This window comes from Balearica regulorum, chromosome 1, assembly GCF_011004875.1.
Source record: "Balearica regulorum gibbericeps isolate bBalReg1 chromosome 1, bBalReg1.pri, whole genome shotgun sequence".
Classification (NCBI taxonomy): Eukaryota; Metazoa; Chordata; class Aves; order Gruiformes; family Gruidae; genus Balearica; species Balearica regulorum.
In genome coordinates, this window is record NC_046184.1 from 73,090,657 (window position 1) to 73,109,156 (window position 18,500).

General features: G+C 39.2%; 1 protein-coding gene across 1 annotated transcript in view; it reads left to right on the top strand.

Moving 5' to 3' along the window:
- BCAT1 (branched chain amino acid transaminase 1) overlaps positions 1 to 18,500 on the top strand; it is a 67,244-nt gene that overhangs the window by 23,404 nt on the left and 25,340 nt on the right. The window contains exons 3-5 of the mRNA XM_075758048.1: positions 13,320 to 13,520; positions 16,795 to 16,905; positions 17,783 to 17,902. Coding sequence (XP_075614163.1) covers positions 13,320 to 13,520; positions 16,795 to 16,905; positions 17,783 to 17,902 — 432 coding nt within the window. The remainder of the gene's footprint in view (positions 1 to 13,319; positions 13,521 to 16,794; positions 16,906 to 17,782; positions 17,903 to 18,500) is intronic.

Consider the following 18,500-nt stretch of genomic DNA (forward strand, 5'->3'; position numbering starts at 1 on the left):
TTCAGTTCTTTTGTTTTAATTTTTATCAGCCTATTTACTGTACCAAAATGGTGCAAACCTTCTAGGGAATACTGACTACTAGGGAGTCTGCTACGCCAAAGCAGAATAAAGTAGCTGTAGTTTACAAGTGGATCTGGATTGACTTGCTAATACGAAGACTTGCGATAGCGGAATGAAAAAAGTTTAAGTGGAGCTTCTGTATCTGAATGGCTCCTCACATTACTCTAAATAACTGTGAGTGTTCCCGCAGAGTCTTCTGCAGACAGACCCAACGTTCCCAGGCTCCAGGCCAGTGGGATGTGAGCCCATGGCAGACTGGAAGCTCTATAGGCAGGTTGGTGCAGTGCTGTGCTCAAACTAAGAATCCCTGTTGAGATCTTGGACTTGCTAGACTGAATACAATTTATAGCTAATATGTTTGCATGGCTTCCAGTTTGAAGCTAGCTCACATCTAGCTGTGTGAGATGCTGGATGTAGTGCATTTTCTGTAATGATACATGGTTTAGTATTTGTTTCTTGCATTGCTATAATGTTTTAGAGCCCAAGTTGTGAACCAGCTGACATTGTGCTAGATATTGTACAAATTAGAATATAAAGATTATTTCCATGCTGTAAGTGTAATAAACAAATAAACAACTGAAATCTCTGACGGTTTTTCCACAGAATCTAAAGCTGTAGTGTATTTTTACCTCTGCATGAAGTATGAAGCAATTGAAAATTTATTTCCAATGCAGGCATTTGTGGTTCAAATTGAGAGATTGCCAATGAAAGTTTTACAGACATTGATCTTGTTCTTGTGGGTCTCTTCACACAAATGTAGTTGTTCCTTGTATTAGGACCTTTAGTTGCGTGTTTTAAAACGTGTAGCTTTTGCATGAAATGACTGTGAACTTGGTCGGCTCTGTGCAAAACACTGTGCTGACTCCGAATCTCTGCCTTGTTTCACGTTCTTGACAATGCAATAGCATTAAAGATAAAGCACAGGTCTGTATCTTACCCTGGAAACACTAAAATTAGAAATAAGGTAGTACTACAGGAGTAATCTATGTATTTAAGATGTAGGTTAGATGTTATTGCAGTATGCAGCATTTCTTCTTATATAGTGTATGTTAGAAAGAGTTGGAAAAATTCCTTTTTTCTGTGGAGAAAAACACAGCTATTTCCAAAACAGTATTTCAAAGGAAAACGTGACTAATTATTGCGTTTTCTATGTTTACATTAATGAAACTACATTACTATGATTCATTACTGTGTTTATACAAATGAAAGTCAAATGCATCTATAATTTCTGCTAAATACAGTGGGATATTGGATTCCTTATTCTGGGAATTGGGAGAGAGACCAATCCGTTTTGAGATATTAGACAGTTCTAAGCTTAATTTTAGAAAACTATTTTATATGTGAAAAGGTTGCTGATAGAGATAAACAATTCTCCAACTCTGTTCTTTTAAAGAAAATTGTTTCTTCTCCAAATTTTCTTCCTTCCCCTCCAAGGCAAAGATTAAAAACCTGTAAAATACAGAACAGTCTAATTTTTTGAAACATCTTTTTAAAATCTGAACTAATTGACTGTATCACATTGGCACAACATTAGAGTTACATGGTGAAAGTTCCATTCTTTGAAGAGTTTTGGAAGTAAGTAGCACTTGTGTTTTCATTTTCAGTAGGGAAAGTTTCTGACATGCTCAGAGCATGTAGATCAAAGGAACACTGAAATGTTTTTGGAATGAGGACATATATGCATTGTAGTTACCACATTATGTACACAGCTAACAAATATAAAGCAGTTTACATAGTTTATATGTTTTCATATCTCTTCCTCTCCACCTTGTTCTCAATTTGTTATTTTCTACTGACATCAATAAATAATTTACCTGCCAAAGCAGATGGCACTCAGTGAGGCTTTTGGTCATGTTGCAGCTGTTGATTCTTCTGTGGTTTTAGGGTTGAGGGGAGTGTTAGGAAAATGCCTTGCATTTCCATTTTAAATTCTATATTAGACCCCATTTAAAATTTTGATTGATCAGCTAGAACATTTCCTTTATGTTAAGTTGTATGGGGAAAAACTTATTACAGAAATCTACCAATATCTTGATGCTGTGTTGAGCAGTAGCTCCCCAAAATGTGTATATAGGAAAGCTGCTTTTATATAAACTGTCTTGAAGCAGTAAAAGAAAAGCAAGCAATTGGAGATATTTATGTGTATGTGCGTGTGTATGTTTTTAACATTACACAAGAAGGCATCTCCAAATATTTTGTGTTTTAGAACCATAGGCCATCTAGTCCATCTTCCCACTGCACTGGACCAGGTCAGTTGTGCCTTTGTCTGTTGAGTGCAGTGCTGTACTACTCTCTTTATTTTTTATTTTTTTTTCCTGATGTCCAATCTGAACCTCCTAAACTAAAACTGTGTCAGTTACCATCTGGTAGGTCATCTGCATATAATTTCCATGGAAGTACACAGCTTTAGCCACTGTTAGATCAGGATGCCAAGCTACAGGCCAATTCTGTCATTGTTATAACAGTATTTAGCATTTGTAGACTGGGCATTGCTGTAGAAAAGGTCATTCTGATTTTATCTTGATTTCAGCTGAATCCATTCACTTAGCTTTTCATTGACAGCAAGAAAATTATTTGCTTTTTGTCATGTGTTGAATAAAAAAAATAAAATTGTAGAGGATTATTCCTGCTAGCAGGGTATGTATATGCTGCAGAATTACTTCAGGTGATTTACAATGACACTCCCTCATCTTCACCTGTCAAGAGGGAAACCAGCTACAGGACAGAGAAGATTGAGTGCCAAGGGATTTCTGTGGCATTCTGCATCCTTACAGGCATTGCACAAAGTCATTTGAATGTTACACATAATAGCTCGGCAAGACAGACTTACATATCTGCTACTTTCATTCCAGTTATTAGGAAAGTATGGGTGTAGGTCACAGTGATGATCAACACACAGTGCGCTTGCAGTTAAGTGCCCTGTTTTGACGAGAGAGAGAAGAAACGAAGCCAAATAATGGTTAATGAATGTTTCAGTGGTAGTTGGTTGCTAGGAGAAAGTGACTTTCCTGAAGGAGACCATGGAAGTTGCCCGCACAGGTGGAGGGTATACTAATGCAGCTTAGTATTGCTGATGGCTCTACCTGGCACATCAATGTTTCTAAATCAAGCTTGCTGTCACAGAGTAGTAGCAATAGTGCCACTGCTTCAGGGTTGTAGTAGCCAAGAAATGCTACTGACCAATGACGAGTTCTTAGTGAAGCAAAAATAATTCACCATGATTCGTCCATGATACACTAGAGGATGATTTCCCAGCAGTCAGCAAATAAGTTTCTGATGCTATTTGGAACCCATTTATACTGTGGCATTTGAGGTCTGTGGCAGCTCTATTCAGTTTTAGCTTGGTGGCAAGCAGTTCTATGTAACTCTTCAGGTGGGTAATGTCCTTCAACTAGTTGCAGGCTTTTAGCGAATAGGTTTTCTAATCTGTAGTAGAGGAACTGATTGTCCCATTATCTGAAACTGTAGGGTTTGCAAATAAAGCTACTTGTCTTCAGCAAATAATAGGAGCTTTTAGCTAAGATAAGAGGAAGATGTTAGTAAAACAGCCAAGGGACAGTTTGGCTGAGTTGATTTATAGCACAAAGAAAGTGATGCTTTATCTTCTTTTTAACTAGGAGCTTAAGATATAAATGGTGTCTGCAAAAGCACAGAAATTGTACGAGAATTTTGGAAATTCCATTTGGCTTGTATAATTTTCTGGATTTATTTTTCCCAAGGTGAAGAATTGCTTTTCAAATGTAGGGCTGTAAATCCAGCCAATTGTTCCTAAAGGAAAGTATCTGACTCCAAAACAAAATTCATGGTGTGCAAGAATTCTTAAATTTTAATGTCATTGTGATATCAAGTCCCCAGATTTGATATTAAATGTTTTCTGTGCTGAACATACATGATTAGGAATTACAGTTTAGGAAGAGAATTTATTCTTTTTTCTTTTTTTTTTTTTTTCCCCATAGGATTCTGTTGGCCTTTCTGCTTGCTTTTGAAATTATCTCTATATCCTAACTCTCATGGACTAACAGCCCAGAGAGCTGGAAGAGTTTTATCTTAATCCTGTACTTAGTCCCCATTTCTAGGAAATTACTGAATGGAATGAATTGGCAAAATGTGGCAGTTTCAGTGTCATGTCAAACATTGACATTTATGCCAATTTGTAAGTTTGCCTTCTGTCTACCAGTGTGAGAGGGAGGTGGGATAAGAGAAAAAGGCAAGTGTGATTGACTGAACATTTGAAATTATTCCTGTAACCTCTACGTAAGATACTATACCATGAAAGCATTTTATATTCCCCAAAGTGTTTGAAATTTCATATGAAATTATAATTCTGAATGCCTTTGTTCCATGAATCCACTTCTCTACATGTCTGCAAGCTTATTAAAATCAGGGTAAGAAGATTTAATTGCAACTGCTCAGGACTTGGACATGTGAGATTATGATTCTATTCTCGGCTATTCCACGTAATGTGTTTGTGACTGGCCAGACTACTTAGGTGAAGTGTTTCCAGCTTGTTTGTCTGAAATCTAGGTTTGCAATTAATTTCTTCCTTCAATATGGCTAGTTTTTAAGAAAGGCTTAGATGTAAAATCACATTTTTTTGTTTCACTTTCCTTGTGTGAAATAGAAATTATGTTTTCCAAACCAGGAGACAGTAGTGTCTTAAATTTTTGTGGATGAAATTTATAAGTTTTCTTTTCATTATTTGAGCATCCAAAGACAGTCACTGTACAAAAATATGGTATCAGTGAAATGTCAGAGATCTCTCTCTATTCTAGTTTTGTGTCACAGGCCAGTGTGAGCCCTCAGCTTGTGTTAGGCTCAAACCTTCTCCCAGGCAAACTCTTTCTAAAAACGGAACATTTGTGTTTATGCTACAATGCAGAAATACAGTGGTTGTGAGGCAAGGAGCAGCACAGCATCAGGAAATGCATTAACCAAGCTGTCAGATCTTTTGAGAAGCAGCAGAATATACTAATAGCGAATAATATGAATAGTGTAGTTAGTTAATGTGTTCCACTAGTGAATAATGGTCCTAGTTTTGTATTTATGGAAACGTTTGAGTATGAGTCTATGAGAGGACTTTCTGTGCAAGGAATTGGGTTATTAAAGAACTGCAGTCTGGGATATCCCTTATCGTTCTATATGGAATTGCTTCTTTCTAATCAAAAGCCCAAGTATATCTACATTGCAGACATGAAGTGCAGTTGCATGGCCAAAGAGGATTTCTATATAGCTAACGTGACCAGCAGTAACAGTAAGCTACAGCAGTGTTTTTCAGTCCAGTGCAATGACTGCATTAAAGCCTACTCGTACTTCCTCCCCATTCACACTTTCTGATTGCCCCACTTAGTTAACTGGAATAGCTGTTAGCAAACAGAAATAGTTTGTAGGATCAAAATGCAATAATGTGTCCAGTTTCTGTTCCTATGTTTAATAGTCTTGTCAGCATCTTGGTGGTTTATATTTTAAAGAGGTCGTCATATTTGAAATGTTTTATATAATTCTTTGATAGATGAGATACTAGATGACTGTTTTTCATAGATCTGAAAATACCATTAGCTGGAGTAGAGGAGATTAAAATCAAATAGATATTTTCCTTAAGATTTCCTTAGTATCAGGTGGAAGGTTTCCTTAGAATCTGTAGGAACTCCATTCCTTCATCTTTCGTAACTTTAAAAATGAAACTTGTGTTAGTGGAGAACAGATTAATGAGTAAGGGACAAAAAAACCCCACCACCAAACCATTACTACTCCATTTAATTTTCCTGAAGCAGTAGAAATGGGTGAGGCTATAAAGATTTAGGTAGTTTTGCCTCCCTTACAATGCAAATTCCTACAAAACTGGAGGAGGGGGTCTTGATTAATAGAAATGGGCTTTAGATCAAATCAGTGGGAGTTGGTGCAGGGCAACATTTCAGCAACATATGGAAAAACTCTTAAAATTTAGTTAGTGACATTGGAATCAATGCTATTATGCATTATCCATGTGCTTGAGTGTTTTGTAGGGCAAGATTGGTTTCTTCAATGCTTTCTCTACAGTCTAGCTGGACTGTAGCTTTCCAGCATCTTTATTTCGTTTCTGCTGTGTTTTGGGGACTGTATTTTCAGCTGTGCTGCTGCCCGTGGTGCTTTCATTCTCTAAGGCAAAAAGTTTATGTCGATTCCACCACTTATCTGTTGTCTTGTCAGAGCAGGTTTACTTCCCTGTCACTGCTCCAAATCAAGCATTCCTGCATCAGAGTTGGAGAATCCATCAGGTCAGGAAAAAGGTTAAAGAAGCCAACAATAGGTTATACTCTTCTCATTTTCTTTCCATTGCTTGCAGAGTGTAGCAGAAGCTCATTCTTTGGTTTGACAAATATTTGATAAATATCTGTTGTGAATAGTTTAGGTAGATGCCTTGCAGAGGATGGATTAGACAAAGTCCTTCCAGCCATATTTTCTGTTACTTCCATAATTGACTTACAACTGATTCAGAGCCTTGACTCCCTTTTGCTTTCTCATTTGTTCTGTGTCTTAGTTCCCAGTGTACAGTCAACCTGATGCAACAATTACAGGCCCCAGTCCAATTACGTGTGCTAACACATTCTCAGATGAAGTTTCAGGGAAGCTTTATGTTGAAAGATTTCTGGGTATTTTCCCTGGGGTTGCACAAGATATTTTGTTATATTTCATTTCTCTTTATTTTTTATAGTAGGAAGATAAGGGCTTTCTTCCTGCTCAAATCTTATTATATCTTGGCACACATTCCGTTCTCAAGCCTCAGGCTCTGCTGAAAATTTAAAGTAGTAATGATGGTAAAGGGATTATAGGGTAGCTTACATTAATATTACTTTTTATACTTACAAGCTAGTAATAGATTTCTAAGAATTTATTTAACTCTGTTCTATTCTCTTCTGAGTTGATAGAATTCTTATTGTTCGTATTGTTTCTACTATAGACTTTATTACTGTGATCAGAGCCATACAGGGCTTAGTACTATGCAGAAAGCAATGGTCCCTGCCCTGGAAAACTATCAGTCTTTTCCAAAGATGGTGGGGATGGTAAAAGAAACAAAACCACAGACCTTGGTTTACCCAAGGCCTGTAGGACACAAATCTCCTCGTTTTTACTCGAGTACATGCTGCTGTGGTGTCAGCTAGTGATTAGTGGATGGACCTGAGAGGTAGTAAGTCAGACAAACTAGACAAAAATAACACCTGCTAGAAGAGGTTGCAGTTGGTTTCATCTACTGGAGCAGTATTCAGCATTTCTATTTCTAAGACAGGGTTTAGGAATAGTCAGAACAGGTGATTGCTTGTTTTGTCCCAATGAAGGAGAAAAATACCTGTTGCCCTAACACTGCGCACAGCCTCCATAACCTTTTTCTACTTTCTGGTTGCATAGCCTAGCACTGCTGCTGTCTGCTCTGATGTCATTGATGGAGGAGTTGGCATGTCATCCCTGATTTCTCTCTGAGTTTGGCAATAGTTTGGCACAAGCCTTTTTTTTGGGTGTAAAAAATAGCTACCATGGTAGCTGTTAAGCATGATTTACGATGTCTGCCTACAGAAAGCAGGCTCATGTGGTGAAGGCTCTTCCTGGATCAGGTTGCAATTCCCTGTGGGCTGCTTGTGGTAGCTGCTCTACAGGAGCAATTATGTGCAACATATAGTAGCCTGAACCCTACTATATGATGCTGCTGGGCTGGAATACCTAATGGGTGAGCTTCTCCAGCCATCTAAGATCACTACTCGGATCAGCAAGAAAGTGGAGGCAATCCTCTGATACCTGCAACTCGACATCTGGAAAGCGATGGAGATGAATGAGTTGCAGGAGAGAGGTGGTACCTGGCTTATTGCCTGCAAGACCAATAAAAAATTCTTCAAGAGAAGAGAGGGTTTCAGCTTCCAAAGGTGAATTTACAAGCCACTTTCAGCCTAGTTAGTATCCTCAACCTAGTTGCCCACCACTGCTTCTCTTTGGCAGTGCAAACCTCTCCTCCTTAGCCTGTCATATAGGAGGAGCTTCAGGTTCAGGAGGCCAGGCAGAAGTGTTGTGGAGTGAAAGTAGCTACTCCAGCAGAAATAATGGCTTCCTGGGATAGAGATGTGTGTGCTTGGGAGGGCCCAAAAGCGATGATGAGGGTGCCACAGCCATAAGGACTGAACAGCAGGAAAACAACATCCTCATCCCTGGAGCCTTTTTCAAATCCATTCTGTCTAGTCCCAGATGCATTCTCTCCAGCTCCCTCGGCTATGCTTTGTTACCTTTCCCCTTTGTACTAATTACTCACGCTCTTTGTAATCTGTCTCCTCAACATTTGCTCTGCTACTGCAACCACATTTTACTGTTCACAAGTGCAAAGGCAAAACAAGTCATTCAATTTTGCCTACATTTCTGTGTTTTATTGCATCAGAAGGCCCTGATCTTTCCTAGGATACGCTTACAAACTCAGCATAAGTAAAAAAAAAAATAATAATTGCACTTGCTTTGTGATCTTGAAGAAGTCACCTTGACTAGAAGTCAGGGAGGTTACTTATCTCATCAGAATAAATTACAGTCAGTCTCACTGAATGGATGTTAATGTCTTGAGGATCTCTGCTGAAACTTGCTGTTATAGTGAGGTAACTCGTAAGCTATTTTACAGCTGAGGCTGTCAGTTCTGTCTTTACTCAGGTAAGTGATAGAAATGCTTGGCCCAACATGGGCCAAGAAAAGTTTGGGGATGTCACAGGAATTATACCCATTATGGCTGCTCAACCTACTGCTTATGGTCTAGTAGTTTCAGTGCAGTGAAAATGACTGCAGCCAAGGATCATTTGGGAAGGCATTGGCAAAACTTGATGGAAAGAGTAGGACAAAATGTGAACCTGCCATCTGCACCTATCCAAGACAGCTCTCTAGGGTAAGAAAGGTAGGAATGTGGTAATGAAAGTAACAGCTCCGGCCAGAGGCTGCTGTCAGCTCCAAATCCACTTGAGGCTATTGCAAAGGCTGAGGAGAATAAGCACTAAACTGACATCTTGGCTACAGGCACCAGAATGTCTCGCTACAGCATTAGTTAAACTTGACACTGGCCAGCATGTCACTTTTAATTTGACCAAACTCATAATTGACAAGATCTGTTTTGATCAAATGGTGAATTTTAGTTTCAGGAGGTCACAATGTATCTTCTTTGTGTAGGCTGGGTAAAGCTTCACTGTGGAAGAAGTTATGTTGGAATCAGCAAGCACTTTTCAGATGAGGCGCTATTCAAAACAGGGCATTTGGTCGAAACAGCGGCTGTTTGTAGGCTTAGTGTTGCTATAGAAGCCCAGAAACTGAACAGTATCCAACTGGCTCCCCCACCGCTCCCCCCTGCCTACCATAGGCAGGGCAATCTGTTTTTTCCTGTTTCTTACCAGAGTACCCTGGGCTCTGACCTAGGCACATATATTTTATATGTACTGTACTGCTGCAACATGGAGAGTTTGCAGGGTTAGAACTACGTCTTTGTCATTTTTACTTTAAGCAAAAGGGGCCAAATAGCTGTACTCAATAGACTGTGTGCCACATCTGTTTCTTTCTTTATGTCCCTTATCCTTTTTGTCACTGCATTTACTGGTTTTCCTTCCAGTTTAATGGATTTATTAGGCAGCAGCATCAGAAGGTGCTTGAGAGCACGCTGATAAACAAAGCAAGCAAAACACAAACCTAACTAAAAATTGCCCTTTGTATTGGCAGTACAAACAGCAGAGATCCGGATGGGTGTTAATGCCAATCCGTAATACATCCTTAACACTGGTGTCAGGGCTGGGGAACATTGACAAAGGAAAGAAATAAATTGCTGTTTACAAAGATTATAGGTGATACAATGGTAGAACTGTGATGAGTTTTTAATGTGTAATATTAAAGTAATAGGCAAGTGATACTTAATGAGTACTCCTCGTATCAGTCATCTGGCCTTGCTCTGCTTTCTTTGTGTGGGTTCTTCTGAGTGTCTGGTTTCCTTCCTGCTGGTGCTGCTTGATCAGCACCACAAAGTGCTAGAGCAGGACTTTGGGGCAAGATAAGCCAAAGGGGTCTGTGGGCCAGGTGAGATGTTCTGGAGGGGGTCTTATCACTCAGAGGCCTAGAAGAGATTGAGGGTGCTGGTAATATTTTGTGCTGCAGACCACACTGTGGGAGAGAGTACTCCAAGAATGGGTTCTACAACTCCCCCCAGATCCTCCTCCATGGAAAAAAAAGATTAAATGTATTGCGGCACTTGATGGTGTCTTGACATAAAAAGCATTGGGATTCTGGAAGATTCAGGTGATTTTGCACACTGTTAACTTGCACTACTCGCTGCTTGGTAAAACAATGGAGAAAAATACAATAGAATGAATAAAGGGAGAGAGCCTTAAGAAAGGATCTTAAGAAAGTAGTGGCCAAAAAAAATCTTAAATGCATCTCCTGAGAGCTTAACAGGATTATAAGAATCAGGAAAATTGCCTTTTTGACAGTTTAATGATTGTTGCCCTACTGGTCTGTGCAGTTTAGCCTATATTTGAGGTCTTATGCAGGGTGTTCCAGTGTTCCTATTGTTGAAGGAAGTGTTATGGGCCAAGTGTCATACCTGATATTGTTGAGTCAGATGTTGGCAAAATGCCTGAATGAAAGCTGGTTTCCCTAAATGCTGAAGGAGGCGAGAAACAGCAGGTGGGCTGCTTGTTCAGAGTGTGCAGCTCCAGGAACCTCTGTGGTCCAGAAACTATTTGCCTCCTTTCTGGGTAAGCATCGTAGCTACCTAACTCTCTAGGCTTTCTGCCTTCAACCTGAAATCCAATCCAGTGACTTCTGTTTGTGACTGCAGAAGGTCCCCACCCCTTGGAGCTGAGAGCTAAGAACTGTGGGCTACTGCTCTGAGCCATTGGCACTGCTATGTGACTGCCCATCACACAGGAGTACCCATTTATTGAACTTGTAGGAATGAGCATGTGGCCTACCTCTTATCTCTAATGAGCCACTATAAGAGTGACTCTGGATCTGCGACCCTCTTTGCGTTAACCATTAGAGCATGACAGTGTGCTTGTATTTCATCAGCATAGTTCTATTAAATTATCACTCACATGACAGAGACTCCATCCAAGGCTCTCGTGAACCCCAGATCTCCAAATCTGGAGAAATATCTTTGATGGCAAAACTGGGTCAAAGAAAGCCCAAATGCTCCCAAGTGAGCGTGTTTCTGTACTTATGGCTGCTCCTTCTACATGTACGTGTGGGCCTGTGAGAAGAGCCAGGTTAAAATCCTTCCCCCTCCTTAAAGCAAAAGCTTTTTATTAACCCTGACAAGCTTAGCAAACTCTTTTATAGTGCTCTCTTTCAACTAGTGCTACCACAACTGAGGAAGTGGCAAACTGAGGTGTAAAGGCAGAAACTGGCACACTGATGGGAGTTCTAGGGGATGAGACTCCATGTGATAGTTCTAATCCTCAGGCCAGTTTATTGTAAAGATAATTACTTTAATGAAAATGACCTGAGATGAGGAAGAAGCCTTGACTTCAGGGAGAGCTGTTAATACCACTGGCAGTAGGAGTTCTTTAGAAGCTGTGATTCTGTTCAGAGATAATGCCAAGGCTATAACTATGTTCTACATCCTCGCTTAAGCCCCACTGACATCCTGCTCCTGCATAAGTGTTTTCCTGAGCTGAGTCTTGCATTGCGGATAATTTGTGGCTTTTATTTTGATCCACACTCTTCTGTGATACCCTTTTTTTCCCAAAGTGCATGATAAGAGGTTATCAGGTAATTTTTATTTTTTTTTTCGGGACATCATTAAGTAGTGCTTTTCCCATTGGCACATTCACTGTCAGCAGGATAAAGGGTACTCTAAAGAGTTAAGAAGAGTAATTGTTGTTTCATCAGATTATGTGTTAGTTCAATCAGGCTAATGCACTGTAATATCTAGACAAGCCCTATAATTGAAGATGGTTTGAAACAAGCTTTTAGCTATTCATGTGCTCTAGCTTTAAGTTAATTTCACATCTAAGCCATTAAGCAAAAAAAACCCAACCAAAAATCAAACCAAACAAAGAAACCCAAACTCAACCAATCGATAAAATATAGGCCATTGTTTATTAAAGACGTTTTGAAAATCAGGTTGTTTACAAAGACAGGAGTGTGTGTGTGTTCTTTTTCAAAAGCTTGGAACTAATTTTTTCTCATTTTGCAAAATGTGTGCTGAGTCTGAAAAGTCAAAGTCAGTGATATCTCTTGCAGAATCGCCTTTTTAGTGCACGTGCAAATCATTTGAACAATAGCCTGAACTGCCTGTATTCCAGTCTATTCTATATGTACCCAACATAGAGGAGTAAGATTTCACTTGAGGGTCTGTAATAAGGGTCAATGCTTTCTGAGTCATGTTAGGAAGGAAAATGGAACTTCGAATACAATTCTTTGTTGAATTCTTCCTTGCCTCTCTGACCAGCACAGTTTAAATGCTGAAATGACGTAGAAAGAGAATAGAGAGGATGGATCAAGGCTTTGCCCACTTCATAGCCCTCTCTAGTTGTTTAGCCCCTATCTACGTATAAAAGGGGAGTGACATGCCAGAGATCCTGCTTTCCTTCTTCCCCTGCTGTTCTTTAGGATGACTCACACCATATAAGCTACTATAAAAAAAATTAACTCTATCCCAGCCAAAACCAGTACAGAAAACTATGCTACATTTCTGCAGCTAGTCCTGGCTTGTAAGAGAAAGTCTCTACAGTTAATTATGCAGGGAACCATTTTCCCTTCTTTGCTAATGGGATCTTTCTAGGAAAATATGAATGTGAATGAACAAGCTAGTGTGACCCAAGTAGTCTGCTGGCTCTGGTCTCTCACACTGGTTTTATGCATTAAAGGAAAATCAGCGTTAACATATCTACTTAGTTGTGAAGGGGATTAATTTCTGATGATAAGCTTATGTTCTGAGATACAGCAATTGAGTGTTTCTGGAACTTGTATAGATGTGTTAATCTAAATGTCCAATTAATTCTCATCTGCTAATTTTCTGGATTTTTTCACCTTGTACTGCTTCCTCCACTTAACAGTGCTTCAAAATAGGCTAACTACTTCTGGGATAAACAGCACTGTGTACATGCGTGCATACACAGTATGAATACTTTGCCAGCTACTTAGAGGTAGCCACCTTTAACCATTCTGTCATTAAATGTCTCCGCAGATAAAATATTGCAGTTCACTGATGCAGAATCATTTGAAATCAATCTGACTTAATCATTTTTATACACTTAATTTTTGTCTTCATGTTCCTTCAGGCTTCAGACTTGATTATCACCCCAGCTACGACTTTCAAGGAAAAACCAGACCCCAGTGGTTTGGTATTTGGAACTGTGTTCACTGATAATATGCTGATAATTGAATGGTCCTTGGCTTCAGGGTGGGAGAAACCTTATATTAAGCCGCTTGAGAACCTTTCATTGCATCCAGCCTCCTCGGCTCTGCATTATGCTATAGAAGTAAGTACTGAATTGATTTGGAAACTGTGATTTTGTTTCATTAGCTCTTGAAGCCATAGCTTTGTAATTCAAGGACTTTTACTGTCTTAATTTTATTAGAATTGAGTTACATTTTTGTTTGCTAACTGATGTCCTTCCGGAATAATTCCATTATTTACAACAGAGTTATGTTTATGTTGGTGTAACTCAGAAGCAACTCTGGTCTGTGGATTCTAGCTCACTTAACTTTCTAGCCTAGTGAAGGTGAGCCCTTTCTTGTGGTGACAAATTCATTTGAGAAAGCATTCTAGTTCACTGATGGTGAATCGGTCCAATTACTGTCTCTGGTGTAACTTAATGAAGCACTGGAGAAGACTCTGTGAAATTCCAAGAGGACCTTTAATTTGAGGACCGAACATGCACTTTGCGAAAGTTATTTTAAGCTGTTTTAAAGGTTCATAGCTTGGATTGCAGGACAGACTAGACAGGTGCTTGTTTTCAACTCCAAACAAGTCTGGAGAGCTCTGAACTAGATCTGATGCATTCAGCATATACAATTGTATTTAAGCAGAGAATATACAGAAAGGAACTTTGGAAAGTGAAATGTTAAGTCGGAAACCAGCGTGGTTAAGAGTTTCCGTGCTTAGCTGCTTACTGTCTAAAGCTGCCTTTTGTGTCTCCAGCGCAGCTTTGGCTACACTCACATCTGTGTGAGAGCTCAGTAGGGTGCCTATGCTGAAATGGAAGCCTGCTTCTCCTCCCACTTCTGGGTAGGTGGGAGTGTCTGAAGTTAGTGGATTTGCTTGTGCTTCTTTTATTATTTCTTTTTTTTTTCCGAACCACTAGTATAAGGGAAGGATCAAGCTTTCCCCTGCTTGTCCCTGAGCTCCTGCCGTCACCATTTTTTGTTGTTACTGTTTTTTTCCCCATCTAGTCACCAAGCCTCCAAAGGTCCTGTGTAAATTACAACAGGCCCCTGTGACTAAGGCTGAAGCTCTTGATCTGCCCAAGAAGTAAGGAACCACGCTGGAGTCCCAAATCTATATTTCGCTCTTACTAGCATATTGCTTTAATGCTCGGCCTATGGCCCAGTCTGAAATCATTGCTAATATGAATATGCTCTTTTTTTTTTCCATTTTTTTTTTTTTTTATTCCTTTACCCTTATTGCATCACGTTTCCTCTAGCCGAGAGGACAGACAGAGGAGAATCTGGTGCCAATGCTGTGGCTCAATGAATACACAGTGGGTATAATAAAAATGATGAATCTGGCATTCCCTCCCCTTTCTCCTTGCCCTCCATGATGCAGTGTGGTAGTCTGGATCTGCTGAACTCCAGATCCAGCTCCTGTGACGTACAGATGATATTGTTTGCGCACCACTGTAGCAACCAACCATCAAGCAACCACAGCAGTTGCTTTTATTCAAGTTGAGCATTTCTGGAACACATCACTGTCTCCCTTTTTAATGAGTGAAAGGTTTTACTGAGCTCTGGAAGGTTAAAAGCATTTCTTTTTTGTAGAAAAAGATTTAACAGCTTGAGAAGGCTTTGTGTTTCAGTAATGATGTGATTCTTACTTCTCTCAAACCATTGATCAAATCTTAGTAGTAACATTCCTTCCTCTTCCCTCTCATTAAAAGTTCTGTGAATGTGTTTGGGAAAAGGGTGGGGGGAAACAACTGTTCTGTGATAAGAAAGTAGCATTACAGAAATGTGGTATCGGTTAGTAACTGGCCCAATAAAAATCACATCAAAGTATCAACCATATCACCAGCTATGCCATCCTTTATTAAAGATATTTTTTTTTTCTTGTAGCTACAATGTCTATCCTGGGAACAGTTTCCTTTTCAAAACTGTGTACAAAACTTTTAATAAGGTTGGCATTGCCACAAGAATAAGATAAGTTTTGAAGGCAAAAGGTTCTGGGTTCTAATTCTGGTTCTGCTACATAGTTGGCATGTAACCTAAGTAAAATTGCGGGGATTCCTGCAACACAGTTACAACCCAATTAAAATTTGTCATGTGGAACGACCTAGCTCTGTCATGGGACTGCACAAAATCTTTCTAAACACTGCATTTCACTGATCCTTACGGGGAAATTATATCGAATCTAATAATAATAATGAAACCTTGAGTATTCTACTAAAATTATTTATACATAAATACAGGATTCTTTTTTCCAAATAAAAACTCTGCATATGTAGACTTCCAACAACATAGAATGTATTTCCAGCAATTTTTTGTGCAACAGTCAGGAGAAGTCTGAGGAGACTGACAGCAGTGATGCAGTTAAATTCATAAAACTTCTACTGAAATTTAATGTACAAAGAAATGCTTTAGAAAATAAATTCTAAAAATCTGAACTCTTGTCTATAAGCATATGTGATCCTTTAATACTTAATCTAAATAATACCTGTATATAATAATATAAGCTTATATAATACATGTGTTTTCTGTCTATAACTGTAACTGGAAATTATCAATCTGCAACTGAAAATAGGTATGGATATTTTGTGGGCATGTGTTTTTTGCTGTGGTTAGGAGATGCTGTAGAGCACTCTGCTGGGAGGCTGTTGGTGGGATAACAGTGTCTGATAAACTCATTGACAATACCAGTCATCCAGATTCTGCAGTTTGATTGGATAATTATGACTAAGTTTTCTGTAAAGTATAGATAAAATATTTTCATGCATTCTTCATCTAGTGTAAGGCTGATGCATCTGTCTCTCATGCTAGCTAAGCTCCCTTCCACAGCATAGGAGTATATGGAGGAAATAAGTGACGAAGATTTTGTTACAGCTACAGCAAGAACTGCAACAGAGTTCCCTTAATTACCTTGTCCTGTGCTTCCTACAAAAATGCATTTTGGACAGAGCCCTAAAAATTATTAACATATATAATTAAATTCTATAGACCTTTTCCATGAGGGAGAATACTGTTTTGGCTCAGCCTTAAGTATCAGTCAGGATGTGAGTGAATAGTTCAGTCAAACACATGCTACAAATTTTAATTGTTGTAACCAAATAACAAAAAAAATGGTTGTCAGTAAGTCCCCTGACAGAGAAAGGAGTATCTGAAGCATAGGCAGGTCACCTTTGTAATATATACTTCATAATACTACCTCACAGGAGTGTGTTGCAAGGATTAAGTAGTTAACATTTATGCTTGAAGTACTGTGAGCAGGAAAGTGAAGTTCTTTTATTTCCAAAGGGTGTGTTCTGCTTTTGCACAGATCATCATGGGATAACATGTCTCAATTATTATTTGATTTCTTTTCCCCCCTTTTTGGCTTGGTAGTTGTTTGAAGGAATGAAGGCTTACCGAGGAGTGGATGGCAAAATCCGCCTGTTCCGGCCAACCCTCAACATGGACAGGATGGCGCGATCAGCAAGACGAGCAACTCTGCCAGTATGTAGCCAAGGCATCTTATTCTCCTTAAGTCAGAGCGTATTTTCGTGTTCAGAGTGCAAATCTCTGAAACTCTACAGTAGTGTGACAATTATCAAACACATTAACTCTTGAATAGTTCAGTTAAACTTTGTTAAGAGATCTTATTCAGTGAAGGGAACTTAGAAATGCATTTTTCTTTTAAATCACATCAATGTTTTACTTACTTTGTTGTCTCCCTACTGCCTCAGATGTACACAGTCTATTTCTGAGGAATGAGCACTGTTCTGCAGGTATTTGCATGCAGACAGTTGATGAAATTGTTCTGGTGCTAATGTTCTTTCCACTTCAGTTAAGTCCTTCAGCCTCTGAGTACCTTCATTTTTGGTCATGCTAGCAACTTAACACTGCTTTTAGCAGTTGTATATTGGCCAGTGAATTTCCTCCCATGTTTATTAGCTTTATTACTGTAAGAACTGTGCAAGTTTGTAAAACTGGGAGACTTGGTGGGCCCCTTGGAATTATAACCCAAAGCACTCTTCTGCAGAAGAGGTGGTGCCATAGCTTGTAGCATGCCAAAGTGAAGGTGTTGGCCGCACAGGCAGTTCTCTCCATGTCCTTTGGAGGAAAGAAGGATCAATGACTCCTTTTTATTATCTCAGGAGGATACTTTGTAGCAGCAGGAGCGCATTCAGAATACTGTATAAAAAGGTAAAGATCTTTCATTCTGTAAGAAATGAACTCAAGGAGATGATGTAGTCATCCATGAACGTCTATAAACTGTCTCTGTTACGTACCCTGATGTAGTGCTCCCCTTAGCATGTGGATCTATAAAGACCACAGAGTGTTCAGACTATATTTCTCCATTTGCTTTTCTCTCTTTGCTTTTCCTTCCCAGTGTTTTGACCAGAATGAGCTGTTAGAGTGCATCCGGAAGCTTGTGGAAGTGGAAAAGGAGTGGGTCCCATACTCTACTGCTGCCAGCCTGTATATCCGTCCTACCTTAATTGGAACTGAGGTGTGAAACACTTATTTCCCCTCTTAGCTTTTGTGTATTTAAGCATGAGGCAAAAGCCTCCATCCATAAAGGGAAATATGCAGCAGTCACTAGACAACAGTATTACAGTTCAGAGGCAACTTGTTTTTATATTTTTTACTTCTGAGTTAGTCACCTATAGCTCTACTTCACAAATTTATGTTGACCACACCACCACCTAGTGGACACATTGATTCAGATCACAGAAAGTAAACTTCGATCAACTATTCTGGGTGGTAATGGCAAAATTTAAATTAACTTAGGTTTTGTGCTCAAAGGATAGTTATTTGTGACATGCTAATGTATGCCTTTAAAATACTAATAATCCAGAGAAAATGCGAGGGAATAGAAATTCGCTGTGTAGATTTTGTGATTTCATCTCATACCTCCATACTGACCTTAATGAGGAAGTTTTGGAAGATTATACTCAGTAAATTAAGATGGCTCTTTTGAGAGAGACTTTTAGCAGAACTAAGAACAAGTTTTTCTGTCAATTTATTCTTGAATGCAGATAAACGTAATCTTATAAGAGGCTCCTTCACAATTAGGTACTAGTGTGTACTCTGAGAGTGTCATGTGG